This window comes from Lipophrys pholis (genome assembly GCF_963383615.2).
Source record: "Lipophrys pholis genome assembly, chromosome: 5".
In the NCBI taxonomy this organism is placed as follows: domain Eukaryota; kingdom Metazoa; phylum Chordata; class Actinopteri; order Blenniiformes; family Blenniidae; genus Lipophrys; species Lipophrys pholis.
This window is the reverse complement of record NC_137628.1, coordinates 3034402-3061909: the sequence shown is the minus strand read 5'-3', so window position 1 is coordinate 3061909 and position 27508 is coordinate 3034402. Positions and strand designations below refer to the sequence as shown.

Here is a 27508-nt window from a genome sequence, read left to right as displayed (position 1 = left end):
AACCCTGATAATCCACCTGAAGTGAAGGAGCAGAGACTCTCTCGGACCGACTTTTTCAAAACTCCTCGTGAAATAAATAAATGTATGTGAGCTCCAGACTCCCCGGGAAGCCCGTTGATGGTTTTCTATGGATACGATGGGTTAAATCAGGACAGATCAATAAAAGTATACTTTCTTTCTGGAGGGTGGAGACACATGAAGGACATTTCTTTAAGACAACATTCACTCATTCATTCGCACCGCCTCTTCTTCTCCTCTCTGGCCGCCCTCAGACGCTCTTACCTGGGCACGCAGCTCGGGGATGATCGGTCCACCTCCCAGGTCCCGAACAGGTTCATCGGCACCGGGACGCAACCGTCGGACGCCCCGGCCGCTCCCGCACCAGAGCCCACGTCCAGTTCTACTCTGTCCGCCGCCATGGAAGCTCCTAACGGGGCAGCTGCAGGTCCTGCAGCCGGCTGGAGGCAGGGTAGTAGGGGCGGGGCAGGGTAGCAGAAGCAGGGTGGGGTAGGGTGGGGCAGTAGGGGTGGGGCAGGCTGGGCGGGTGATGTGGAGGGAGCAGAGAGCTGCAGGTTACACCTGATCTGTCATGAACGTTTGGGAGGAGCTTTTAATCCCTCTGTTCCTGGTGTGAAGGTGAGCAGAGACAGTCCAGATTATGTCCAGATTATGTCCAGATTACACCTTCTCACCTCCAGACAGGTGTGTTGCCTCAATTTACGCTTCAACATCCAGATTATAGAGTATCTTCCTCCTCTTAAAATCCAGATTATAGAGCATCTTCCTCCTCTAACATCCAGATGATAGAGCATTTTACTCAATAACATCCAGATTATAGGGCATCTTCCTCAATAACATCCATATTATAGATCATCTTCCTTCTCGAACATACAGATTATAGAGCGTCTTCCTCCACTAACATCCAGATTATAAAACGCCTTCCTACACTAACATCCAGATTATAGGTCATTTTCCTCCTCTAACATCAAGATTATAGAGTATCTTCCTCCTCTGACCTCAAGATTATAGAGCATCTTCCTCCACTAACATCCAGATTATGGAGCGTCTTCCTCCTCAAACATCCAGATTATAAAACGCCTACCTCCACTAACATCCAGATTATAGGGCATCTTCTTCAATAACATCCATATTATAGATCATCTTCCTTCTCGAACATACAGATTACAGAGCGTCTTCCTCCACTAACATCCAGATTATAAAACGCCTTCCTACACTAACATCCAGATTATAGGTCATTTTCCTCCTCTAACATCAAGATTACAGAGCATCTTCCTCCTCTGACCTCCAGATTATAGAGCATCTTCCTCCACTAACATCCAGATTATGGAGCGTCTTCCTTCTCAAATATCCAGATTATAGAACACCTTCCTCCACTAACATCCAGATTATAGAGCGTCTTCCTCCACTAACATCCCGATTATAGAGTGTCTTCCTCCACTAACATCCATATTATAGAGCATCTTTCTTCTCAAATATCCAGATTGTAGAATGCCTTCCTCCACTAACATCCAGATTATAGAGCGTCTTCCTCCACTAACATCCAGATTATAAAACGCCTTCCTACACTAACATCCAGATTATAGGTCATTGTCCTCCTCTAACATCAAGATTATAGAGCATCTTCCTCTTCTGACCTCCAGATTATAGAGCATCTTCCTCCACTAACATCCAGATTATGGAGCGTCTTCCTTCTCAAATATCCAGATTATAGAACACCTTCCTCCACTAACATCCAGATTATAGAGCGTCTTCCCCCTCTAACATCCAGATTATAGAGCGTCTTCCTCCACTAACATCCAGATTATAGAGTGTCTTCCTCCACTAACATCCAGATTATAGAGCATATTTCTTCTCAAATATCCAGATTGTAGAATGCCTTCCTCCACTAACATCCAGATTATAGAGCGTCTTCCTCCACTAACATCCAGATTATAAAACGTCTTCCTACACTAACATCCAGATTATAGGTCATTTTCCTCCTCTAACATCAAGATTATAGAGCATCTTCCTCTTCTGACCTCCAGATTATAGAGCATCTTCCTCCACTAACATCCAGATTATGGAGCGTCTTCCTTCTCAAATATCCAGATTATAGAACACCTTCCTCCACTAACATCCAGATTATAGAGCGTCTTCCCCCTCTAACATCCAGATTATAGAACGTCTTCCTCCACTAACATCCAGATTATAGAGCATATTTCTTCTCAAATATCCAGATTGTAGAATGCCTTCCTCCAATAACATCCAGATTATAGAGCGTCTTCCTCCACTAACATCCAGATTATAGAGCATCTTTCTTCTCAAATATCCAGATTGTAGAACACTTTCCTCCACTAACATCCAGATTATAGAGTGTCTTCCTCCACTAACATCCAGATTATAGAGCATCTTTCTTCTCAAATATCCAGATTGTAGAACGCCTTCCTCCACTAACATCCAGATTATAGAGCGTCTTCCTCCACTAACATCCAGATTATAGATCATCTTCCTCCTTTAACATCCAGATTGTAGAACGCCTTCCTCCTTTAACATCCAGATTATAGAGCGTCTTCCTCCACTAACCTCCAGATTATAGAGCGTCTTCCTCCCACTAATTGATGGAACTGAATGAGTGAATCATTCAGAATGAGTGCTGATTATACAGACATGTGAAGATTATTACGAGTGTATGACTGCTGCTTGAGACAAAGTCTGAATTTGTTCATTGAACACGTACAAACTTTTTTTGATCGAGTTCGACGTGAGTTTCCCCCGGAGGCATCGGGAGAAGATTGTAGGGTAAATGCTGCGTTCATGCAGCTGGGAAGTGGGAAAGTTACCAGTTGGGATGGGCCAATCATCCTGTTTACATAACTTCAGATGCTTCACTGCTCTGAAACGACATAAATACTTTAAAATTTTATAAAAAAATGTGTTAGTTGAAGACAAAAACCTTTAAAAGTTATAAGAAGAGCACAGACTACGTTGGTGACATGTAATTCTGTCTGTTGGCTTGTTGCTCCCCGTCTCTGTCCTCTACTTTACCATCTACCACCATTTAGAGGAGACTAAAAACCTTCCTCTTTGATAGAGCTTCTCATTAGGAATAACATAGGAGCACTAAGTTGAGCTGCTCTAGGCCTAGACTGCTGAGGGGATTTCCTCTCTCCCGTTAAAGGGAGGAACTCTACATTTGGAGCTTCTGTTTCTTGTCTTTCTTTCTTTCTCTCTGTGTAACAACATTACTGGAGCCACCAGATACTGACAGGAGGGGAGCAGGATCCAGGGGATCAGACCCAAGACTCCCAGAGTGGAGTTACCACGGTCCTACTACCCGACCCCCCCACAGCACCGGGACCCCCCCACAGCACCGGGACCCCACCGCAACGGCACGGCCCTTAAACTCCAGACTGGGATTGGTTCATCATCAGACCAACGCTCATCATAGACTTTTCTTAGTATTTGTACTTCTCTGGCCTGTCTGCCTCTCTCTCTCTCTCTTCTATTCCTCTCTCTCTCTCCCTCTTCTATTCCTCTCTCTCTCCCTCTTCTATTCCTCTCTCTCTCTCCCTCTTCTATTCCTCTCTCTCCCTCTTCTATTCCTCTCTCTCTCCCTCTTCTATTCCTCTCTCTCTCCCTCTTCTATTCCTCTCTCTCCCTGTCCTATCCCATGTACTTCTCCCCCCAACCGGTCAAGGCGGATGCCCCCCCCCCCCCCCTTCCAGAGTCTAGGCTCCGCCCCCTTTCTTCCTGAAGAGGGAGTTCTTATGAACTTCTCTCCATGCGAGGGAGTTTTTCCTGGCCACTGTTGCTTGTTCCATCTGCTGCTTTGGAAGGTTTAGTTGGGTTCTGTTGTACTCTTATCATTGTAAGAGCGCTTTGAGATGTTTGTTGATGTGATTTAGCGCTTTACAAATAAAATTGAATTGAATTGAATCCCTGAACTCCGGTTAGTTCAGCGTGGAGTTCCTCAGGGGTCCGTCCTGGGACCACCCGCGAACCTTTAACATAAACTGCCCTGCTGAACAAAGTTTATCTGAAGAGGAAAAGCATTTCAAGAGTCATTCAAAACAAGAAAAGGGTGTGATGAGGTGATTTTGAAAGCGTATCTGATTATTTTCCTTGGAAAAAAACGGCTGACTTCACTCAGAATGACTCTTGTGAACGTTACTGCTGCGAAAAGCTGATAAGACAAGTTAAACATGGTGGAGAAGCAGCTGAAAACATCAAGTCAAACCAAAACAAAAAGAACACAAACTGGTCTGAGTATTCAAATAAAGTTTATTTAGAAACATGAACTTACACTAGGGATTTACTCTGGGACCCTCTCTTCTATTATTTACACCATGAACTCAAACTAAAGCTTTTAATTTCCTCCTCCCCGATGATTTTCTTTGTACATTAAAGCTGCAGAATGTAAATGTGGTGTATTTCCGCTCCAGCGCCTTAGGTGGTCGTAGTGTCGAGTTGGATCTGCAGGACAGGCTAGAGCTAGCCGGTTAGCGTGCTAACTTTACCACAACCAACAAACACCAGTTGAATAACGTAGTGGACCTCTCAAGAGTCCGACAAAAATGTAAAAAAAAAAAAAAAAATGTATTAAAAAGAAAACGTGTGAGGTATTTTTAAAAAAAAAAAAAAAAAAAAGGCCCAGTTTCACCAGACTGAAAGACGAATCCAGGTTTGACCAGTTTCTCTGAGATTTAAATTAAATACCGAGTTCTGTTAAATAAATGTAGTTTGTGTTTTGAAATGAAGTCAAGCTGTCAGCAAGAGTCACAAAAATACTTCACATGGGGCCGGCGTCATGTGTGGAGTTCCTCGGGGATCAAAACCCGAGACCCTCACGCTTGTCATTTACACTTTCAGACTGTGTGTGTGTGTGTGTGTGTGTGTGTGTGTGTGTGTGTGTGTGTGTGTGTGTGTGTGTGTGTGTGTGTGTGTGTGTGTGTGTGTGTGTGTGTGTGTGTGTGTGTTAGATGTAAAACTGGTGAGCAGCCAGGTTATCCATGAAGGGCTGAACCAGGAAGTCTGTAGAGAAGTAGAAGATGAGGCCGAAGGTGATGGAGATGGGCAGCGCGGGGAGCGCTTTCCTGAAGATGGCCAACAGCAGCAGAGTCAGACACAGACCCTGAAACACACACACACACACACACAAATAAGACTTCAGATCAGACATGGCGGAGAGTTATTTCAGAACTTCCTGTCTGTATCTGTCGCACTCACGATGAGAATTGCCACGAAACAGGCGATGGTGGTGTTCCAGTCGGCTCCGCTCGCTGCTGCTTTCCCCACCAACACACTGTAGAAGATGAAGTCTCCCAGACCAAGCTTCACCCCTCCTACACACAGTCAAACACACAGTCAGAAACACACACACACACACACACACACACACACACACACACACACACACACACAGCAGGTAACAACACAAACACACTCACTGTCCTCTGAGTCGTCTTCCTGAAACGACCTTGACGTTCGTCTCTGAGGCTCCGCCCCTCTGATGCTCTGCTCCGCCTCCTCATCTGAGAAACAACATGGTGGTGTTACTCTGTGTGTGTGTGTGTGTGTGTGTGTGTGTGTGTGTGTGTGTGTGTGTGTGTGTGTGTGTGTGTGTGTGTGTGTGTGTGTGTGTGTGTGTAGGAGGGGTTAAGCTTGGTCTGCGAGTTGGTCCGCACCCGTTTCTGAGCGCTGCGTCTCGGCCGGGCTCGCCATCCCCACCGTCCACATCATGGCGGCTGCGCGGGCAGGAGAAAGAGTTAACTCTCCAAAGCCACCGTGACATCACTGACAAACAGGAAACAGGAAGTGACAACCCTGAGGAGGGCGGAGACTCACAGGAGTATATGAGGGCGGGGAAAATGGGCTCGTTCCTCTCCTGCGCCGTCTCCACCAACATCCTGAGAGGACCCTTCGGACTGAGGACCGCCACCAGGTCTGCAACGGGACACAGTACTCTGAGTATACAGTAGAATATGATGGAAAATACTCTATTAATCCCCGGGGGAAGCACCGTAGATGGAGATGGCTCCCAGGATGACCCAGGCGGACCACTCGGGCAGGTACTTGATGAAGACGAGGGCCATGAGGGCACTGATGAGGATCAGGTAGGCCTGCTGCAGCTGCAGGGGGCCCTTCCAGTGGATACAGATCATCCCCACCGCCCCAAAGTTCCAGATCATCACCCCGACTGTGGGGTAGTCCACCGCCAGGTTGTAGGTCTTAAACACCTCTCTGCAGAGGTGAGACGCAGACATTAGGGGGCGCCGCAGCAGCCGGCGGAGAGCAGCAGAGCGAGACTCACCCAAGATACATGAAGCTGAACCAGAAGAGCAGCATGAGGGACGACAGGATGAGCCAGCCGTGGATGAACTGCACCAGACAGATACTCAGAGATCACACCGATAGGATTTTACTTTAAATACCACAAAACAGCCCCAACTTCATCCAAGTCATTCACGAGTAAAGATTTGGACGAAAAAGGTCACGTATCAGATACCCAGTGCAACCATTTGTCAGTGCAACTCCAGTTTTTGTGATTCATTGTTGGCGGCCTCTCACAGAAAAATGTCGTTCTTGTACAGGCCTATGGTGTGTATGTATGAGTGACGATTAAAGCTATATCTGTCTATCGCTCTATATCTGTATTTGATTATCGTGGACTTTGTTTCAATGAAGTTTCTGAGCTTAACTCCTCTGCTGTGGAGTTCAGTTTGTCTTCAATGAAATGGGAAAAGACACAGATGATGTCAGTCCAGCCAGACATGATGTGACCAGACAGACACGGCCGAATGGTGGATCGGTATTTACGTTTACTTTTTTGCCAGCAGTTTTAAACTACCCGATGTCGCCCCTTTTGGTCCCTGGATACACTGAACTATGGTCCCTGGTGTCTCTAACCTCAGGTTTTTGGACTATGGAGCTGCTGATAACCGGAGTCTTTTCCTCAGCAGGTGTGTCACTGAGCCGGGAAAAGTAGTTTGAAACAGGAACATGATGGCGAGAAGATCCCGGGGGCTGAGAACTACACTGGCCTGGTGTCCCAAATGATCGGGTCCTGGTGGGGAGGTTGTGTGTGTGGTGAGGTTGTGTGTCAGCAGTGAGGTTGTGTGTCAGCAGTGAGGTTGTGTGTGTGGTGAGGTTGTGTGTCAGCGGTGAGGTTGTGTGTCAGCGGGGTGGTTGTGTGTCAGTAGTGAGGTTGTGTGTCAGCAGTGAGGTTGTGTGTCAGCAGTGAGGTTGTGTGTCAGCAGTGAGGTTGTGTGTCAGCGGGGCGGTTGTGTGTCAGTAGTGAGGTTGTGTGTCAGCAGTGAGGTTGTGTGTCAGCAGTGAGGTTGTGTGTCAGCGGGGCGGTTGTGTGTCAGTAGTGAGGTTGTGTGTCAGCAGTGAGGTTGTGTGTCAGCAGTGAGGTTGTGTGTCAGCAGTGAGGTTGTGTGTCAGCAGTGAGGTTGTGTGTGTCAGCAGTGAGGTTGTGTGTCAGCGGGGCGGTTGTGTGTCCGTAGTGAGGTTGTGTGTCAGCGGGGATGTTGTGTGTCAGCAGTGAGGTTGTGTGTCAGCGGGGAGGTTGTGTGTGTGCGGTGAGGTTGTGTGTCAGCTGTGAGGTTGTGTGTGTGCGGTGAGGTTCTGTGTCAGTGGTGAGGTTGTGTGTCAGCGGTGAGGTTGTGTGTGTGCGGTGAGGTTGTGTGTCAGCAGTGAGGTTGTGTGTCAGCGGTGAGGTTGTGTGTGTGCGGTGAGGTTGTGTGTGTGCGGTGAGGCTGTGTGTGTGCGGTGAGGTTGTGTGTCAGCAGTGAGGTTCTGTGTCAGTGGTGAGGTTGTGTGTCAGCGGTGAGGTTGTGTGTGTGCGGTGAGGTTGTGTGTCAGCAGTGAGGTTGTGTGTCTGTGGTGAGGTTGTGTGTCAGCGGAGCGGTTGTGTGTCAGCGGGGCGGTTGTGTGTCAGCGGTGAGGTTGCGTGTCAGCGGTGAGGTTGTGTGTCAGCGGGGCGGTTGTGTGTCTGTGGAGCGGTTGTGTGTCAGCAGTGAGGTTGTGTGTCAGCAGTGAGGTTGTGTGTCAGCGGAGAGGTTGTGCGTCAGCGGAGAGGTTGTGCGTCAGTGGGGAGGTTGTGCGTCAGTGGGGAGGTTGTGTGTCAGCGGGGAGGTTGTGTGTCAGCGGTGAGGTTGTGTGTCAGCTTGGCGGTTGTGTGTCTGTGGGGAGGTTGTGTGTCTGTGGGGAGGTTGTGTGTCTGTGGGGAGGTTGTGTGTCAGCGGGGAGGTTGTGTGTCAGCGGGGAGGTTGTGTGTCAGAGGTGAGGTTGTGTGTCTGCGGGGAGGTTGTGTGTCGGACCTTGTAGCAGCGGTACTTGTAGAGGACCACCAGGAAGATGGTCATGACCACGATGACGCTGATCATGATGATGGTGTTGAGGACGGAGTTGAGCAGCCGGCGTCCGACCGACGCCGTGTTCTCGGTGAATGGCGTGTAGATCCTGCGTGGACAGACTGTGGTTAGCAGTGGTCAGAGGCGGCGGCGGGCGGAGGCAGCGGGCGGAGGTGGGCGACTCACAGCTGCTGGTTGGTCTTCTCACTGTAGAAGCTGACGGACTTGATGGTGGCGACGACCACGACCATGCAAAGCGTGACAGGGATGAAGAGCATGATGACGTGCTTCGCGCCGTACTTGAGCGGGAGCTCCTCCTCGTCAACGTCGGCATCCTGATCCGAGCCGCCGCCGTCTATCGATGCCGAATTTGACCTCCTGCTCAACCCCTCCTGATCGCAGAGAGGATGACACCCGTCAGGCCGACCCGCCGCGTCTCCACCCACGGGAGAGGAGGACCTCACCTTCATCCTTTTGGTGGGCGTGGTCTCCGGCACCGTGAGGTCATCTTCCGGTTGGTACGACGGCACCACCGGACTCTCCGACTGCACCAACGCCGTCCTCTCATCGTAGATTTCATCCTCGCTGTCCGAGGCATTCATGGCCGCTTTGCAGAACGCCGCCTGGAACAAACACCAAGCAGAGCTGAGAGCAACGCCACGACCCGACAGAACCGACCAACAGTCTACTGAAGGCACAGAAACGCTCAGAAACTTTTCCCAAACACACGAAAACTCTACCAATAGCTCAGTCACTCGACGAAGCGCACAAAAACACTCGGACACGCAACCAAAATCAGGAAAACCTCAGGAAAAATCCTCGACCAAATGTACAGAACCTCCATGAAACACCCAGAAACTGTACTTCACGAGCAGAAACTTTACAAGCATCTTAGAAACTATGTCAAACTGACCCTTTGGGAAACGTTGAAACTACAAAGCAATGGATCTTTATGAAACAATGACATACTACAAGACACCCGGAAGTTAAACAAAGCCTCTGTACACTCCACTACAGTTGTGTTTGTTGTTGTTGTCATCTTGTCAGTAACTTGGTTTTCTGGGTGTCGCAGAACCTCGACGCGCCCCCTGTCGGTGGTTATCGGTAGTTGTACTTCAGCTTGAGTCGATGTTCGGAGGTTTTTTTTGAGGTTCCGTGAGGTTCCGGGAGGTCGTGTGTTCCCACCCCGCAGTGTTGTGTCGGTCTGACGGGTGAGGGAAGGCTTCGGGTGAGAAGACACCGGTAACTTCGAGCGTCTTTACGTTTTAACGGCGGCCGCGTCTAATGACGACTTCTATCCGCCTGTCGCTCCCGGTTGTGGCGTTCGAGACAGAAAAGCACCTGAATGTTTTACCTCGTTTTGAAAGCGCAGAAATCACGGCGAGCTCCAAGTTGCGGCGTAAACACCGAGAAAAGAGCCGGAAGTCCTCGGTCAGCTGACGGTTGGGACACGTGACCGCACCCCCGTGACGTAGAGGACGATTTACTTTTCTTTTTTTTTCTTCTTCTTTTTTTTTAAGCTGAAGAAATTATTTTTTGTACAATTGTAGAAGTAAACAGTCGCACAAGAGGTACGAATAATAAAAAAAAAAAGCATGGATAAGTCTGAAGGTAGGCAATAATAACAAAGACGAGAGAAGAAAGTAAAAAAGGACATAAAAGAAAAGAAAATAGAAAAAGAAATTCCAGAGTTCTGTCACAGGAGTTTGGGATTGTCCCTGAGTTTTACATCTTCTACCACGTTGTGGACTTTCACGGCAGTCCGTTTCTTCACGAGTTTCAGCGATGAGAAGATCAAACACAGTTCTGTATGAAACACATAAAGATGTGTGTTGGAGAAATCTCGTTTCGTCTCATAAAGAAATGTGTGTAACTTTGCAGTCTGTGTTCAAGGATGACCTGGGTCAGCACTGTTGAAACCCCTGGGCTCCTTTTGGTGTTCTTCAATGCAGACTGAAAACAAGTCGGCCTTTAAGAAGGAACTGTGTGACTTCAGAGAGACAAACTCCTGGGCAATCATGCGGAGGTTGTCCTGTGACTTTGTCTCTTCTTGCAAGAATAAGGGAACAAAATTGTCTTAAACTTTTTAAAATCGCCCTATTCTGTGTGTCTAAACATTTTTGATAACATTACAATTGACATGTCATGCAAAGAATTCTTAAAGAATTATAAAAACACACAAAAATTTGTATGTTTAGATAGCCAGTGGTGTAAATCATCCTAAAACGCTTTAGAGTACATACATTCAAAGAATATATGGTCTGTCGTCTCGATATTAACTTACGTTTCTGTCCTGATGCTTTTTGATGACGTTGGCCATGTGATGGCTTTAAAAATGTGCCAACGTCTCTTGTTCTGGAATAAATTCATTCATACTTTTTTCAGTACAGCTGGTGATTGTTTCAATAAATATAACGATCTGGATCATAGTCTATAAAGTTCTATATTAGGCTTTTTCCTGTCCTAATGGCACTTGGCAATACATCAAACATAGTAGCTTTTAATATATTTCTGAAATCCTGGAATAAGTTGTTGAAAGTCAGCTATGTGACGATTTACGTAGAAAATATCAACAATATCATACAAACCTCATATCACAAAGAGATCTCTGGCAAAAGTTACTAATGATATTCTCATGGCCTCAGATAAAGAACTGGGTTCTGTCCTGCTCCGGTCAGAACTCAGTGATTCATTTGATACTGTTGATCAGAACATCCGACGGGAGACTGGAACACATCATTCAACACTAAACTGGTTTCAATCATATTTATCAGACAGGTAAATCCACTACGTTCTTGTAATGGCTCTTCAGCTCAGAGTAAAGTTAAACATAGTTCCAGAGTTCTGTGTTAGGAACCATACTTTTCACATTATGCTGTACAATGCTTCCTGTAAAGAATATAATTATGAACTACTTCATAAACAGTGTTATGCAGATGATACACAAATCTATTCTCTGTAACCAGATGGTACTGATCAGATTGTTAAACCAGGAGCTTGTCTTAAAGACATTAAATCCTGGATGAGCCGTTTTCTGCTATTGAACCCAGGAAGAACAAAAGTTATTATATTTTGCACAACACAAAACGTCTCGACCTGCGAGTTTGGTTCTGGAGGTTACTCCATCAGAAATGAAAATTTCTGCTCTTAAATATATTTTTTTCTTGTGGAAAGAAAAAAAAAATCCTGATTATCTTCAAACTTTGTGATCAAGTCCTTACGTCAGTCCCCCTGTCAGCCACCAGAGGGCGGCACATAGGTCATCCTTTCAGAACAAAACGGGAGGGAGACACTGCTCTGTCACATCACTTTATTATGGAATAAAAAAAAAAAAAAAAAAAAGTCATTGAACACCAAAAGAAACGTTGTTTTTTTTAGCTTCGCTCCTCGAACTGGTTCTTGTTCTTCAGCAGGAATGCAGCCAGGAACTCGATGGGGTTTGGAGGTCTGCACACACAGAAACACACCAAAGTTTCACAACAGAAGAGGACTCATTTTAAACGTGGCTCATGTCTACATCTTCTCTGATAGTCTGACGTTCATTATTTCTGAAGAGATTCCGTCTGTAATTGTGTTTCGTATCAAGTTGTGTGGGTCTACATGAAGTCGAGGGGTGCAACGGATCACAAAACTCACGGTTCGGATCGCATCCCAATTTTGACCCACCTACCGGATCATTATTTGACCAACAACAAAAACAAAAAACGAAGAAGAAGAAGACCAGCTAGATACAATTTTGCCAATCATTTTGTGACACTTATGAGTCGTCAGCTGTAGCATTTCTTGCTTTGTCTAAAGCACGTGAGCAGCTGTTGTGCTTCGGTGGCAGAAGCATCATCTGTTGTGAGTGAGATTTTGCTAGTGGGTCTTTCTGTCTTCCACTGCTCCTGTAAGTGCCTGCTCCAGATGGGACAGAAACATCGCTTTCCATTGCTCTGGAAGTCCACCCTTCAGTGGCGAGCACGACACAGGATACAAAGATATGTCATCCACACTTTTTTGTCGTTTCCTGCTCATAAAGACTTGGCACGATGGTCCCACTGAAGTGGGTGCATAGCGGGATTTCATACCGTGACTAAAGCTCATTTATACCAATATACCGTAATGGTTTTGTCCACCAACCTTCTTCTGTCATCGCTGTAGTTTACCAGGCAACCAAAAATGATCTCATACATACCACTTAAATGATGCAGGAGGTTTTTCAAATTCCTCTACTAACCATGGCTGCCGCTGCGCTGAAGGAGTGAGTACTATGGATTGAACATGCGGCCTTCACATGAACAAGTGCAACTCTACTTTCTTTCCATCAACCAATCCGAAGACCAAGTGGATCCCGAACCGTGGAGAGGTGTCCGTATGGATCACGGATCCGTTGCACCACTAATGAAGTCCTGTGGTTCTATGTAAAAAAGTAAGTTCTGTGGAAAGTTTTGCAGTTCTGTGTAATGTCCTGTGGGCCTCTGTCACACTCTGACCTCTCCTTGGCGAGCACCGACAGGCCCTGCAGCAGGATTGGGACCACCGTCTGGTCCAGGTACGCTCGGGTGGGCAGCGCCTGCAGGTCCACTTTCTGCTTCGTCTTCTCGCCACTCGCCTTCTCGTTCTCCACCGTCCTCTGAGGAGAAAAGCATGCTGGGAGTGTGCCGCCGTCCGCTGCTCATAAATGGGAATGTGTGTGTGCGTGTGTTACCTGGATGTTGTCGGTCAGTCCGTATTCTGGATGTTGGTTCTCGGAGACCTGCGGGAACAAGTTTCAGAATGTTTAACTCCAACCCAGTGTGTGTGTGTGTGTGTGTGTGTGTGTGTGTGTGTGTGTGTGTGTGTGTGTGTGTGTGTGTGTGTGTCTCACAGGTGTGTGTCCCTCCATTGATTGCTCTGCATCTGTGTGATCTGGAAAACAAACAACAGTAAACAATGTTAATGGTGGCCTGAGAATTTTCAAACGTTCACAGATCAGAACGTGATCGTGTGAACGGAGCCACAAATGAAAACTGAAAACTTCCGTTGGATTTTGGGGGTTCGTTCACGCGACAACGATGCTCGGAGCCACTGAAAGCACTACTTTTTGGAAACGTCGCCCATGGTGGGACTTTACGAAAAGCCTGACAGAAACGTTCCTACTAATGACCACCAAGGATGTAGTAAGCCATTTGTTCTGCACATGCTCAGCAGCTGGACAATAAGAACAACGTTTCCTTCAGAGTGTCATGATTCACAGTCCACATTCTTCTCGGACTGTGTAGTTTTATTTTGACAGTCACTGTAATAACAATCTAACTCGGTCATGTGGCCACTAGAATGTCTCTGTACTCCCATTGTTTATGCTTAGCGTATTGTGCTTTGCTACATGTGTGTGTGGATTCATTACAAAAACAGACAACAGCACCAAATAGTGGCCCAACGTGAAAACTACATTGTTTTCAGTGTTTCTGCTGTTGCCATGTCAACATAATTTTCAGAACATTATGGTTAGAAACATTATAAAGATGAGTTTTCACTTCAAACATTGTTGTGTAAGCAGGGTCTTAATCCCCAGAAAAGCTGCCAAGAGGTTCCATCATATGGACGATAGGGTTCATGGGAACCGTGCCGTTACCAGGGATGGATTCCCAAACTTCAGTAATTGAATTGCCATAGAAACTAATGACGGCAACAACAGAGGTGTGATGCCCAATTAAAAGCCCCTTTGACTGGCTTTATATTTATTTGTTCATCTGTCTCCATTGCTTTCCTTCCACTTTTCACTGACAACCACTAAAAAAGCATCTGTTAAATACTAGAGACAATCAGCAGACAAACTGTTCGTCTACGTGGTTCATAATAAATTAATACAATTAAAATAAACATTTGCACAGTCAGTGGAGGAAAAAATAGTCTTAAGATTAAAAGTAATAATTTATTTAGTCATTAAAAACAGAATGAGAGCGGTGAATCTTTGCACACTTTGGAAGTAGAATTAAAACCAGCTCAAGTGTTTTTTTAAAGCGATTTTGGAAAATTTGCGTGATCTCATATTAGCGATGTGCAAATAATGGATCTGTTATCGGCGCAAAGATTCGTCGATCGCACTGCCTCGTCTTAACGCTTTTCTTTAAGGAACCGCAAAGGTTCCCGTGTCTTCTGTTGGCCTGAAGTCCCGGAGTGATCCACGTTAATGACCGTGATGTAGAGCTGACTTCTTAGCTCCGATGCTAACTGGAGGTTAGCTCCGATGCTAACTGGAGGTTAGCTCCGATGCTAACTGGCGGAGCTCCGGTGCTCCGATGCTAATTGGCGGCTAGCTCCGGTGCTCACTGGCGGATAGCTCCGGTGCTCACTGGCGGATAGCTCCGGTGCTCACTGGCGGATAGCTCCGGTGCTCACTGGCGGATAGCTCCGGTGCTCACTGGCGGATAGCTCCGGTGCTCACTGGCGGATAGCTCCGGTGCTCACTGGCGGATAGCTCCGGTGCTCACTGGCGGATAGCTCCGGTGCTCACTGGCGGTGGTGGTGATCGTTGTTTCATGTTTCACACGGATCACCGGCACCTTTGACCCGCACTTGCTGCGCCGTATGAGCCGTGAGCACCAGGGAATCAGCGCGTCGCTAAGGCAGTTGACTCTACGAACCAGAAGAACCTCCGCGAGGGCGGTTCGATGTGTGCACCCTGCACTGGGTTCGCCTACCATCGCATTGCCGCTTATTTTGATTTGACCGAGTGGCGACCGGTGAACACGCACAAAACAGCGGTCAGGTAAACAGCACCAGCGGCCAAGCAGCCGCCGGCGGTCGGTCTACAGCTTTGGGAGCCGGCGGACGGTGAACAAGCACCTGCCAGGTGAAAGAGAAAGAAGCGCGAGATTAAATAAAATTCAATGAACTCACCGTCCGCCATGTTTGTTGTGGTGAGACGTACGTACGATGCCGATCTGATGTTACATAGTGACGTAACTTCCCCTGGAAAGCTGTACTTCAAAATAAAAGAAACAAGCCCAACAACAGAGAGCAGTGTGGGTTTTTATTTAGAAATAAGGTCAGATAGATTTTCAAAGTAAGTTCATTTGAAATCATATCAAGATAAAAACATTTTGGAGTTATGAATCTGTCTGACGAGTCTCAGTTTTCATTGATCACAGAAGAAAAGGAAGTAGAGCTTTTCTGGAGCGAGGATAGTCTTTGAACCTCTGCTGGTAATCTCTGGAAGAAACACACACACACACACACACAGTGGTTGAGTGTTGTTTTCTCCAATGTTAAAGTTTTCTTATTCTCACAAGATGTTGATTTTCTGATTTCAGATGTGTCCCACTTGGAAAGAAACACAACTACATCTCAAATCAGATTACATCCTGGATGAGGTCTCTGGAGTGTTACCTGTGGTGGTGATAGGCTCGGGGTCCAATGGAGCAGATGGTGAAAAGGGCGAATGCAAACGCCGGTAGCGACCACACGGCGACGGCGTAACCACACCACTCTATGATCTCACCCAGGAAGTTGGCACTGGACACCCACTCAAACATCCCCCCTGGAAGAGAGAGACGCAATCCGTGAGTTCATCTACCCACCAAACAGGTCTGGACCTGTTGTAGACCAGGATTGAGCAGGGCTGGATCAGGGTGTGAATGCAGGACTGCTGAAGAGCTGCAGTGAATCATGTCTGATTGTGAAACCAGATCTGGTTTGTATGCTGTGCGTTGGGTGATGCGCTGCACTGTGGGCGATCCTGTGTGAATGTGGATGAGATGTTTATGGGCGTGGACCATGGTCTGGATGAAAATGTGTCCTGAGGATGTGGATGTGGATCAGGGGTGTGGTAGTACCATGGGGGATCCTGTAGACCTGCTCTCCGGGCTTCCTGAGGCTGCGCAGCACATGGTCACTGTGGATGTTAATGATCATTCCACACAGGAACAGGAGCAAGCCTGAGACACATTGAATGAGAAATCACTGATCAAGGTTTTCAGTGTGTGTGTGTGTGTGTGTGTGTGTGTGCGCGTGTGTGTGAGCGTGCGTGCGTGCATGTGTGTACACCAGACATCATCCTTCGATTCATCTCCAAAAAACACAAGACTGTGCTCCTGAAGCAGGGAAGGAAAGTGAAAGCTTGAGGGAAATTTAGCTTTTAGCAGAAATGTCTGGCAAACATAAAACGTTCACGCTACAGTGATGTGACATCATGAGAGTAGGGCATAAGAAGAAGCATGCAAAGGAGATTTCCTCATCTCCAAAAATTTAGTGAAGCAAAAGCCAACAACGGTGGACGGTACGGTTGAAGCATGAAGCCGAAAGTTTATTACAGCCGAAGTTAAGATATCTTCGGGGGCTTTTCCACGGGAAATCACTAATCACTAATGATGCCCTCTGTTATAAACATAAAGACTCACAAGAGAAGTGAGCAGTTCTAAAAACTGCTATTATCTGCACCACTTCCTCCCTCTGTCCACGCCAATGCTTCTGACGTCACGCGGTACCATGCCGGCGGCCTGGCCCGTCGGCTCTAGTGTGGGTTTAATGGGTAATATACGTTTTGCTCACCGCCCACAGGCGGACTCACCTGCCGTCAGACGTGCGTCTGTTAGCCAGGAGTCGTGGAAGTGAGCGCAGTGCAGCAGGAAGTGAGCCTGCAGGACGCCGTTGACCGAGCAGAAGATGGCAGCAGAGAGGACGATGAAGACCGGGACGGGTCGTCCACGAGTCAGGAAGGCGTAGATAAAACTCCTGCAGGAGAGACACGAGTCAGCGAGTCCAGCAGGGGAAACGAGGGGGTGGGGGTGGGGGGGGGGGGGGGGGGGGTGACGCCTGTTTCTGGATTCGTTTCATCTTTGTCAATAAAGAGACAAGACTTATTCTATTGAAGCATCACCTTGATAACTGGAGTTTTATTACCGTACCGTGTGTGTGTGTGTGTGTCTTCCTGCAGTTGGACAGGTGTCTGACATACTGTCTGTCTGTCTGTCTGTCTGTCTGTCTGTCTGTCTGTCTGTCTGTCCGTCCGTTCGTCCGTCCGTGAGTACGTATGCGTGTCGCATGCGGCTTTTCCACCAGAAAGAACCAGGTGCTAGTTCAGGGCGCTATTGCCACTTCCTGAGAGCGCACCAAAGCGCGAGAAAACATTGCGTCTCTTCGTCGCTCCATCGTTGTTTTTTCATGTCCATCTTACTTGAGCGACGTTCGCTGTAGATTTCAAAATGCCAGGACAGCGTCTCTTCCGCCCTGCAGGTAGCCATAACCCCGCCACCAGCTGATGGCGTGTCTGGCCCCGCTCTGGTCCAGCGATGACGTGGGGCCGGCTTCGCACTCGTTTAGACCCTGATAGGCCGGGGCTTTGGCGGTGGAAACACACAGAACTGGTGCTAAATCCGTCGCGAACCCCGAACTAGAACCTGGTTCTTTCTGGTGGAAAAGCCGCCACAGTGACAACCTGACAACCTGCAGTGTCAGGTTGTCACTGATAAAACATTCATTTTGAGCAACACACTGAAGAAACTTCCTTTATTTCATCATTCATTTTGTCTCTAACAAGAGACAGCAGTATGGTGTGAGGAGTGATACAGCCGTGAGGAGTGATAGAAGTGTAGAGTGTCACAGTGCGGTCATCGTGGAGATCAACACTCTGATAGTCTTTCAGGGAATCGAACACCCGCCTCAAGAGGTCTGAGACAGTTATGGCCGTTATACTCTGACGCCGACAGACCTGATCTGAGCATCTTCCTCACCCTTCTCACCCCTCTTCACTCCTCCTCACCCTTCCTCACTCCTCCTCACCCCTCTTCTCCCCTCTTCACCCTCCTCACCCCTCTTAACCCTCCTCATCCCCTTTACACTCCTCTTCCTGACTTCTCCTCACCCTTCTTCACCCCTCCTCATCCCCTTTACACTCCTCTTCCTCACTCCTCCTCACCCCTCTTCACTCTTCCTCACCCCTAAATCACCCTCCTCACCCCCTTTACACTCCTCTTCCTCACTACTCCTCACCCTTTCTCAGTACTCCTCACCCCTCTTCACTCTTCCTCACGCCTCCTCATCCCTCTTCACTCCTCCTCACCCATCTTCACCTTTACACTCCTCTTCCTCACTACTCCTCACCCTTCCTCACTCCGCTTCACTCCTCACCCCTCCTCACTCTTCCTCACCCCTCTTAACCCTCCTCACCCCCTTTACACTCCTCTTCCTCACTACTCCTCACCCTTCCTCACTCCTCTTCACTCCTCCTCATCCTTCTTCACTCCTCCTCATCCCTCTTCACTCCTCTTCACTGCTCCTCACCCCTCTTCACCGTCCTCATCCCCTTTTAACTCCTCTTCATCACTCCTCCTCACCCCTCGCAGGGATCCAGAGGTGAGCTCACCTGTGGAAGTAGTGCAATATGAACGTCCCGAGCAGCAGCGCCCTTCCGGTGCCCGGGCGGCTCCTACCGGCTGCAGCCCCCGGAGCCCCCGGAGCCCCCGGAGCCTCCGGAGCCTCCTGCTCGGTGAGCAGCAGCAGCAGCAGCGGCAACAGGAAGGCCGGCGCCTCTTGCAGGAACCAGGCGGTTCTGGAGGGACAGAGGCCGCCGCGGGACTCCGTGTAGCGGCCGTACCGGCAGGCTCGGTTCTGCAGCTGCTGGAGCAGGAACAACACTGCCCCGGTTATCAGCAACCAGCTGACGGTCGACACGGCGGAATCCTGACATTCCATCACCAGCTGCCGACGGAGCTCGAGACAAGATCTGACTGGAGCAGGGACAGGGGGAGGAGGGGGAGGAGGGACCTGGCAGGAGGAACCAGAAGTAGGAACCCGAGGGCAGGAGGTTTGACACATGAATCATTGTGTGTTAAACGCTTATTAAACAAATTGTTCGATTCAAGAAGTGCAGTCCCAAAGATTTAATTTCTGATGCCGAGTTAAACCAACACCGGCTCACAGTTATCCATAATTTAAAACGTGTGTTAACAATCTGGCCTCAGGTTTCTAGGAAGATTGAAAAGTTGTGCTTCGATTGGACCCCGGTGGATAACAGTTAGAATAGAATAGAATAGAATAGAATAGAATAGAATAGAACCCCGGGTTTCTCTTCAGCACTCTGAAAAAAGTCACAGCTCTCTTTATCCTTGAGAAGTAATGACTTTGGAAACCTCTTTAATGACAAGATTATAACCAATAGGTCAAGGTTCATGCTTGGAGACCCTCAGTGATGACACATCAAATGTGGGATTTGAACCCACAAACTCCTAATCCGAATCCCACATTTTTTTTAAAAGATTAGACAAATTAAATTCACATAAAACCTGAAATTTAAGGTGCATGTTAGTCTGTGTTTTGAATAGTTTCTAGCTGAGGGTTGTTGACCTGTACAGTATCTAGATGGACACAAACACCTCTAGGATTCCTAGTTTTCTGCTTCTGAACTCAAGATAAAACAGAAGTTATTATATTTGAACAAAAAGCATCCGAGAGAGAAATGAAGTAAACATCTAGAAACACTGGATGAGTTTACTTTGACGTCCAGCGCCACTGTTTGACCTCAAACTCTCACATTAAACAAATCCTATAGCACCACAAGGCAATTCACAGTGCTTTACAAGAAATAAATACATCAAAAGGTCATTAGGAATCTTAATCTTAAGCAATTAGGATTATGAAAAACACTAAAAGAAAGTGGTTAAGAAAAACAGCAAAAGAAGAATAACTCAAGTAAAATCTATATTGCGATAAAGGTCATACAATCAGTACAATCTATTGTTTATCTGAAGGCCTGAACAAATAATAATGTTTTAAGTCCTGACTTGAAGGAAGTGAGTGTGTCAGTAGGAACTTTGTCCCCAGGTGAGGACCACTGAGCCGAAAAGCTGCGTCAGCTTGTTTTTTGTTGCTTTGTTCAAACCCTGAGACACTTATTAAAATTGTTCCTGAGAGCCTCGGGGGGTCTTGATGCTTGATATTCTACTTGTAAATCTGAGATGTATTCATGCCCGAGATCATTCAAAGCTTTATAGACCAGCAGCAACATTTTGAAGTCAATCCTTTGACACACAGGCAGCCAGTGCAGAGGTTGAAGCTCAGGTGGTGCGCTCCACCCAGGTGGTGCGCTCCACCCTCTGTGTGTTGGTGAGGATGCTGGTTTCAGCATTCTGGATGAGCTTCAGCTGTTTGACAGATTTTTATACTGTGACCAGTAAACACATCGTTATGATAATCCAACCTACTTAAAATAAATACATGAACAAGTTTCTTGGAATCTTGTTCCATAAGAAATCCTTTTATTCTTGCAATACGTTTTAGACGATATTAAGTTGACTTAGTTATTGTCTTAATGTGGTTGTGGAGTTTCAGCTCTGAGTACATCACTATACCCTGATTACTGCATTGATATTGATGTCCTGAGTGACATGGAGTGAACTTTATTCCAGTGATGTAATTTGTTACTACATTCTTGACCGTTTACAGACTGTTTACAGTTTTCTGATACTACTGATGTTGCAATGATACAAAGTTTGTTGAAAATCAGGAGTGACTTTAGTGCCTTTTCAAGCTTTTTCAAGGAGTTTATTTCTGTGGTTTACACGTTTATTTGCACTTGCTTGATGAAACTTTATTTGTATAAGTATACCGTTATTTATTTATTCATTAATTTTTCTTTATTTGAAACTTATTTGTCTTGCTTTATCACTGGCGGTTCAGTGGTTAATTAAAGTTCAGCTGTTAAAGACTGTTTATACGTCTTGTATTGCTTACAATACATTTACATTTAGTGCTGCGGGACAGATGTTGCTCCAGAATGGGGGGCGTACGAGGCTGGGATTGGAAAAATCAGAGTATACCCACTAGAATAAACTAGACTACACCACTGGAGTAAAGAGAACAGTTGACCTTTAACCTTCCTTCTTTGTGGCCAAAATCTGTTTTTTTCTGGAAAGAATGTAAACAGTTCTGACACGTTCACTCACTACTTTCATTTATGAACTTACTCGGCAAGTAAAATGGGCTGTGGTCTTTGCAGTGACACTGATATAAAGCTGTGTTTGGATTTATGTTTGGTTATTAGCATTAAATTACTGTAAGTAATAGATTACTGAAAGTAATAAATCACTGGAAGTAATTTTGTGAAAAATTATTAACAGGAGTAAACTGTCATTTACTCATTAACAACTCCTAAAGTAATTGATTAATTATGTAAAGGTAATAAATGATAATAAAAAAAAAATCATTAATGGAAAATTATTATTTTGAATTAGGGATGTCCCGATCGCACTTTTTGGCCCCCGATACCGAGCCGATTTTTCAGAATTGAGTATCGGCCGATACCGATACTTTCCCGATCTGATACTTACATTGCTATTGCAAATATACTCAATGGTGTATTTTTGGAGCAACTAAGATGTCTGAAGCTAAAAGCACTATTGGCAGAAACTTTGTTTGGCTAGAAATTATTGTAAAACTCACTTATTGAATCAAAATACTTCTCAGAATGACTTAAGAACTTATTTAAAATTTATTTAGTCATAACAACAACAACAACAAAAAAACAACTACACTCTGCAGTCTTGTATCTCTTATTTATGTTAACTTAAACAACTTCACCTGGATTTTGTGGCAAATACATTTTTTTTTTTAAATGAAACCCAGTGAATCAGTTTGACTAACATATAAACTATAACAAAAAACTACAACATAAACAGTATTCAGTAAAACCAATCAGAAGAACCCAATTCCACTTCAAAGTGTCTTTGACTGGTTTGGTTGAAAATAAGTCCTAAGAAAGTGCAAATACAATAATAAAAATAAATAAATAAATCTTAAACATAAAAGCTCTTAGGCTCCAATGTAACTTCTTTGTGTATTAAATTTTAGTTTAACTTAAAGCAGTATGAGAGGTTTGACCTGAATTGTCACAAAACATTTACATTTCAATGTGAATTATAAACACTTAATTCCACTTCAAAGTGGTAAAAACCTGTTTGAAAAAAGTATTCTGAACATAGTTCTCTGAAAAACTTATTCACAATCCTATCTTTTTCCTCCCTGGCCTTCTCCCAAAAAACTTCCGTCCACACCTCACTATGAACACCGCTCAACAGGAGGCTTCAGGGCGTGTAGTACACATGCCAGGCCTTTAGGGGCGCTGTGACTCACCAAACACAACAAAAACGCAGAAGAAGACAGACCACATAATAAATTTAGAAGTAGACTTCTGCACATAAACACATTAAAACCACTCTAATTTTATAGGTCTATGGCCCCGCTCCGCCTGCTTCTAGCTTCTGCAGCTCGACCGGAGCTTCTAGTCCCTGATTGTTGTGGTTATTAGGGACGGTGCGGACCGCGGTGGGGGGAGGAGGGGGCAATTTTGTCATCTTTTTTCCACGGATGGTCGTCTTTGCAGGGGTTTGAGAATTTACCCACTCTGGGACCACTCTGGGGCTGGCTTTACGGCAGCTGACGTGAAATTTTTTTTATTTGAGGTTTTTTTAGATCGGCGGGGTGATCGGCTGGATTTGCCGATTCCCGATCACTCACAAATCACCAATATCGGCCCCGATCCAATATCTACCGATCTGATCGGGACATCCCTATTTTGAATATATTTGTTATTTATTATAATATTATAAAAGTGGCACCACCAGAGAATCTGAAATAGCTAATACCAAAATATCAGTCTCATTTGGAAAAAGTTTTTTTTAAGTTAGTTAATATTTCTGTGTACAAATATAACAATCTTAAATAAAAGGGAAGGTGTGAGATCCGAGCACAGACTGTTACAAACCAGTAAAATTGTCAACAATAAATACACAATAATCACCAGGAATCGTTCAATTCAGCTAACAGGCGTTTATTAACAAAAGTGTATTAATTCACAAATAATTCTGAAATCATCTCATAAATAAATCAACACATCTGAGTATCAAATGTCATCTAACACGGAGATCGAATCTGCTAAACAGAGTGTGTGTGTGTGTGTGTGTGTGTGTGTGTGTGTGTGTGTGTGTGTGTGTGTGTGTGTGTGTGTGTGTGTGTGTGTGTGGTTTGTCCACTGGGTGTGGCCGGAACTGTTGTGGGGGGACCCTGACCGTCACCCCGGCGGACAGCAGCCCCCCAGGCCCTGGAAGGCCCCAGCGAACCGCCCCAGAGAGCCACGCCCCCGCCCAGAAAGCACCAGATGGAGAATGCAGAGAGGAATCCCCCCCGGGCCAGAAGAGCCCTCAAGAGAAGGATAAAGGGCCCCAGGCCCCGACCCAAGCCGCCAAGCCGAGACTGGCCGGAGCAGGGCCCACGGGCCAAGCGGGCCGAGAGACCCCCCCAATCCCGGCGGCGGAGCCCGCCGCACCCCCGGGAGCCAGCCCACCCACTAGATAGTCTTTAAATTCATCAAAGTAATCAGGGCTGTTTGTAGCTCAACAGGGCCCCAAGGCATGATTCTGTTTGTGTCAGGGTTATGCAGTGTGGACCAAAACGCAGACTCGGCAGTTCCGTAAAAAGCAGGTTTATTGTAACAAAGTCCAGGGTACACGAGGAGACACAGGGGACACAAGGGCGACGACAAGCGGAGCAACAAGATGACAAGAGGCGAGACATGTTGACAAGACGATCCGACAAGAACAACAGAGGGAGAGGAGTTAAGATACACAAGGAAGGGGCGGACACAAGTGGAACATTGGTTAATTGGAAACACGAGGTGTTACACACAGAGGCCTGACAATTTGGGGGCCCTTAGTTCCTCACATTTTAAAATGAAATAGCTCATGTTGGCAAGTTAAATTGATTTTAAAAATATATATTACAAGGAAAAGAACAACCTCAAGGAGGACACCTCAGTAAAAAAAAAAAGATACTCAGTGTTTAAAAAAAACAAAAAAAAAACAACAACATTTAATTCAAATAATGAAATACAACCAACATCTAATGTAAAGTGTAATAATGAAAACAAGCCAACATGAAAAATCAGTCTCGCACTTTATTTTTTCATAATCAGTCCCATTAATAAGAATAAATTGTATTTACATTTCTCAATGAGGCCTTCCTGTCTTGTGGATGACTTCAGGTCTCGATGAGCTTCAGCTTTAGCCTCGTTTCCACTGAACAGAATGTGACAGGACGGAACGGGACAGTACGGCAAAACGTACCCAGACTCAAATCTGTTGCACGTGAGTACCACAGACATGTGGCGTAATTATGCAACAGTAGTCTCAGCTGGTGGCGGCCTCTGACCCGGGCCACATGAATCCTCTGTTGTTATTTACATACTCCGCTTTGCACTGGTGGTTTTGTGAACCCGTTTTTTTTTTTTTTTTTGCAGCCATAGAGCTGCAGCCACAACTTCCACGTTGGTCCAGAGAGAGCGGACACAATGAGGGGACGGAGACCGGGCCTCGGGCGCAAGCGCTGCGGCCCAGCCGGTCCGGGGTCTACACTGAAGGTAGAAGAAAGAGGCTGAACTCACATGTGTACACACTGGACCACTGGACCACTCCCTGTGACCGTTAGCTCACTTCCTGTCCTCTCTGGCCCAATCACAGTGGAGGACTCCTTGCCCACAGCCAACCTCCTATATTGAAGGTGGACTCAAGACTCCAGCTTCGGGTTGAAGACACTTCCTGGGTCCATGTTTGTACAACAAAAGCTATCGTCTCTGATTCACTAAGGCCACATGGTTGGGTGCTCGGACAACTCGTCCACAAAACTGCAAACCCACTCGTCCACATGATTCTGGACAACTCGTTCACGACAATTGTTTTCAGCATTATTGATTGGAAGGATTGGCTTCCAAAGTATATCTGACACATGTGGAAGGATTGTTAAGTGTATTTGACACAAAAACACAAGATATATCAGTATATTTGACACTGACATCTAAAGGTTTTTGTCATGTTGTCCTCCTCTGAACTGCTGTAAGATCTATCGCGGTCGCCGCCATCTTGGATGTTTTGTGCTGTCCTATTGGACCAGCAGCTTACATGGGACTCAAACGCAGCACGCGTGACAACAATATCATCACGCTAGTAAAATTAGTACCGACTTTAAACACTGGTTTTAAAAAAATGCGGGCCCGGTCATGTACCACGCCCCCGGCCCGGCTCGGATTTGTTCTAGTGATCCAAAAAAAATACAATCTTTGTCTGTCCGTTCACATTTGTTCCTCCCATCAGTTCCAGATGTTTCTGTCAGCAAAAACATTTCTTGAAAAAGCCTGTTTGTCTTGTATCCATGGATGGATGAAAGACAAACGACAGACAACCTGTGTGGCCGGATGATCCCCGACCACCATCAAAGCTCGTGAATCTTGTAAACCTTTGTCTTTTTATGGTGGTTGTCGCTTTCAGCTGCCAATAACTGCCTGAGTGTTGCTCAGACCTCACTGAAGAATAGTTTGAACCCATAAATGTTTGCTTATGGCACAAGATGAGTTTTAGGGCTTGTTGCGCAAAGTAACTGGCAGGTGGACTACATACAGTATATGGGAGAAAGTTTCTTTGTTGGGTCAGGCGTTCCACACAGAAGGAAACACAGTGTTTGACCAGCGAAGTGGGTTACACGTCTGGACGTTTGGGCAAAATGAGTGTGAATGTACAGGACACTGTTAGTTGTGGATGTTTATAAAAGAGCATGGTGTTTAATCATAAAATGGGACTTGGACTATCGTTCTTTTTGACAAAAAGTAAAAAAAAAAAAAATTTGAGAAATTCAACTTTTAAAACTTTAGTACGTCACACCTCTATTTCCAATTTCCACTCTTATAAGTGATGTCAGTGCACATCAACTGTCAGAAAAGTGGTGATTCGACTCCTTATCAGCACTCACAACTTAAATACCAACAACCACTGATGGAATCCAAGATACTATTAATTTTACTTAAATACCAGTGTGTTACAAACTTGAAATACACAAACACCATACGTATCTATAAGTTACTCATGTGTATAATCTGTGGAAAACATATTTTGACCGCCTGATGTTGTTTATGTGGTGGTCTCACGCACACACACACCCACACGCACACACACACATACACACACACACGCACAGTGTTTTTTTTGTTTTTTATTATTATCGAACAAGAACAGTTACAAACTCTAGTGGTGGCGAAGCATACAATCGTCCATCACAAGGAGAATAATTGAAAAAAACATACAAACAAATAAAAACAAATACAAGGGGGGAGGAGCAGTCAAAGGGCTTAAATAAACCAATACAGGTTAACAAACATATTCATCTGGACTTTTTACATTCAAATCAAATCAAAAGAAAAAGAGACTATCTTTGTGTATTTTTTGGGGAAACGGCGCTTTACATTTTTTAAGAGATAAAAAATAAAGTATAAACTCATTTTTTAAGCAGTTGATGGAAAGCTTCTTATTCGTCTATTTATTACAATGTAAATTATATATTCCCAGCAAACGAACTACGCTGATAACGTTAGATAATCCCGCGTCTGGATGCCTTTTTGGAGTACAAAATATCAGAGCGATCTAAATTATTAACCACTGATTTTGAGAGAAATCCAATCTTTAATACGATTCCAAAATTTCTTTGATAGAAGACAAAAAAAAAATAAGTGTTCTAAATATTCATTTGACTCGTCGCAAAATGAAGAACGATCTTCAGAAGCAAATCTATTTTTTAAAAATTCCCCAACTGGATAAATCCTGAATCCTCGAATTCTCTGTTAAATATTGTAATTCCTTTAAACGACACATCACTTTTAATAACCAATATGAGTGATTGTGTTGTTAAACTATACAGTCTAGGAGCTTTGGGGCATCCTTGACGGACACCACGAGACACTCTGAGGTGAGCTGACATTTCAGGGTTGAGCCATACAGCTCTAAAGATAGATGAAACATCTTAATAGTGTCAAAAAACTTATTTCCAAAGCCCATAAATCTTAGAGTTTCAATTAAAAAGGGACGTTCAACGTGTCAAATGCTTTGTAGAAGTCCAGGAAAAGCACAAAACTTTCTGGGTCAGTTAATTCACTGTGATCCAACACATCCAATACTAATCTAATGTGATCATGAATACTGCAGCCTTTAACAGAAGCTGACGGACATTCATCAATCAACAGAGGCAAATCTTTGTTCAACCTATTCAAATAAACATGAGCTAAAAGTTAATGATCACGAAGGAGCGTCATAGGACACCAATTATCTAAAATCAACTTGTCTTTCTTTGGTTTGGGTATTAATGTAATAAAGCCGAGT

At 45.5% G+C, this 27508-nt stretch overlaps 4 protein-coding genes across 10 annotated transcripts in view; all 4 read right to left on the bottom strand.

Annotated features, from left to right (window-relative positions):
* LOC308110017 (phosphofurin acidic cluster sorting protein 1-like) overlaps positions 1 to 608 on the bottom strand; it is a 9944-nt gene extending 9336 nt beyond the window's left edge. For 2 of the 3 annotated variants that reach the window (XM_080464012.1, XM_080464011.1), the window contains exon 1: positions 283 to 460. In XM_080464012.1, coding sequence (XP_080320138.1) covers positions 283 to 419 — 137 coding nt within the window. In that variant the 5' untranslated portion in view covers positions 420 to 460. Of the gene's footprint in view, positions 1 to 282 lie in introns of all 3 variants that reach the window. The other variant, XM_080464010.1, reaches the window with a different exon arrangement.
* Positions 609 to 4268: 3660 nt separating this feature from the next.
* On the bottom strand, positions 4269 to 9797 carry psen2 (presenilin 2). Of its 3 annotated transcripts, none has more exons than XM_080464407.1 (11): positions 9709 to 9797; positions 8819 to 8977; positions 8541 to 8746; positions 8322 to 8463; positions 6311 to 6378; positions 6020 to 6240; positions 5845 to 5943; positions 5685 to 5744; positions 5448 to 5531; positions 5227 to 5342; positions 4269 to 5131 (listed from the first exon to the last, which is right to left on the bottom strand). In XM_080464407.1, the coding sequence occupies exons 2-11, from the start codon at positions 8954 to 8956 to the stop codon at positions 4976 to 4978; spliced, it is 1290 nt and encodes a 429-aa protein (XP_080320533.1). In that variant the 5' UTR covers positions 8957 to 8977; positions 9709 to 9797; the 3' UTR covers positions 4269 to 4975. The 3 variants fall into 3 exon arrangements, with proteins under 3 accessions (XP_080320533.1, XP_080320531.1, XP_080320532.1); XM_080464406.1 differs by having other exon boundaries at positions 4270 to 4898; positions 4977 to 5131; positions 8541 to 8977; XM_080464405.1 differs by having other exon boundaries at positions 8541 to 8977.
* Positions 9798 to 11649: 1852 nt separating this feature from the next.
* Positions 11650 to 15369, bottom strand: dpy30 (dpy-30 histone methyltransferase complex regulatory subunit). Of its 3 annotated transcripts, none has more exons than XM_080464697.1 (5): positions 15219 to 15369; positions 13204 to 13244; positions 13045 to 13092; positions 12830 to 12969; positions 11650 to 11801 (listed from the first exon to the last, which is right to left on the bottom strand). In XM_080464697.1, the coding sequence occupies exons 1-5, from the start codon at positions 15226 to 15228 to the stop codon at positions 11729 to 11731; spliced, it is 312 nt and encodes a 103-aa protein (XP_080320823.1). In that variant the 5' UTR covers positions 15229 to 15369; the 3' UTR covers positions 11650 to 11728. The 3 variants fall into 3 exon arrangements, with proteins under 3 accessions (XP_080320823.1, XP_080320824.1, XP_080320825.1); XM_080464698.1 differs by lacking the exon at positions 15219 to 15369 and adding an exon at positions 14649 to 15028; XM_080464699.1 differs by lacking the exon at positions 15219 to 15369 and adding an exon at positions 14741 to 14964 and having other exon boundaries at positions 13204 to 14647.
* srd5a2a (steroid-5-alpha-reductase, alpha polypeptide 2a) lies at positions 15331 to 19041 on the bottom strand. Its single transcript, XM_080464696.1, has 5 exons — positions 18682 to 19041; positions 16888 to 17051; positions 16154 to 16255; positions 15708 to 15858; positions 15331 to 15530 (listed from the first exon to the last, which is right to left on the bottom strand). The coding sequence occupies exons 1-5, from the start codon at positions 19008 to 19010 to the stop codon at positions 15464 to 15466; spliced, it is 813 nt and encodes a 270-aa protein (XP_080320822.1). The 5' UTR covers positions 19011 to 19041; the 3' UTR covers positions 15331 to 15463.
* Positions 19042 to 27508: the final 8467 nt, after the last annotated feature.

Coding starts and splice junctions, on each gene's coding strand:
- dpy30 (XM_080464697.1), bottom strand. Junction 13,093..13,203: donor CAATGGAGGGACACACACCT/GTGAGACACACA, acceptor TTGTTCCCGCAG/GTCTCCGAGAACCAACATCC. Junction 11,802..12,829: donor TCGGTGCTCGCCAAGGAGAG/GTCAGAGTGTGA, acceptor CTGTGTGTGCAG/ACCTCCAAACCCCATCGAGT.
- srd5a2a (XM_080464696.1), bottom strand. CDS start 19,010: ATGGAATGTCAGGATTCCGCCGTGTCGACCGTCAGCTGGTTGCTGATA. Junction 15,859..16,153: donor GGTCTACAGGATCCCCCATG/GTACTACCACAC, acceptor TCTCTCTTCCAG/GGGGGATGTTTGAGTGGGTG. Junction 15,531..15,707: donor CGAGCCTATCACCACCACAG/GTAACACTCCAG, acceptor TGTTTCTTCCAG/AGATTACCAGCAGAGGTTCA.
- psen2 (XM_080464405.1), bottom strand. CDS start 8,956: ATGAATGCCTCGGACAGCGAGGATGAAATCTACGATGAGAGGACGGCG. Junction 5,343..5,447: donor GGAAGACGACTCAGAGGACA/GTGAGTGTGTTT, acceptor GACTGTGTGTAG/GAGGGGTGAAGCTTGGTCTG. Junction 5,132..5,226: donor GTTTCGTGGCAATTCTCATC/GTGAGTGCGACA, acceptor TGTGTGTTTCAG/GGTCTGTGTCTGACTCTGCT.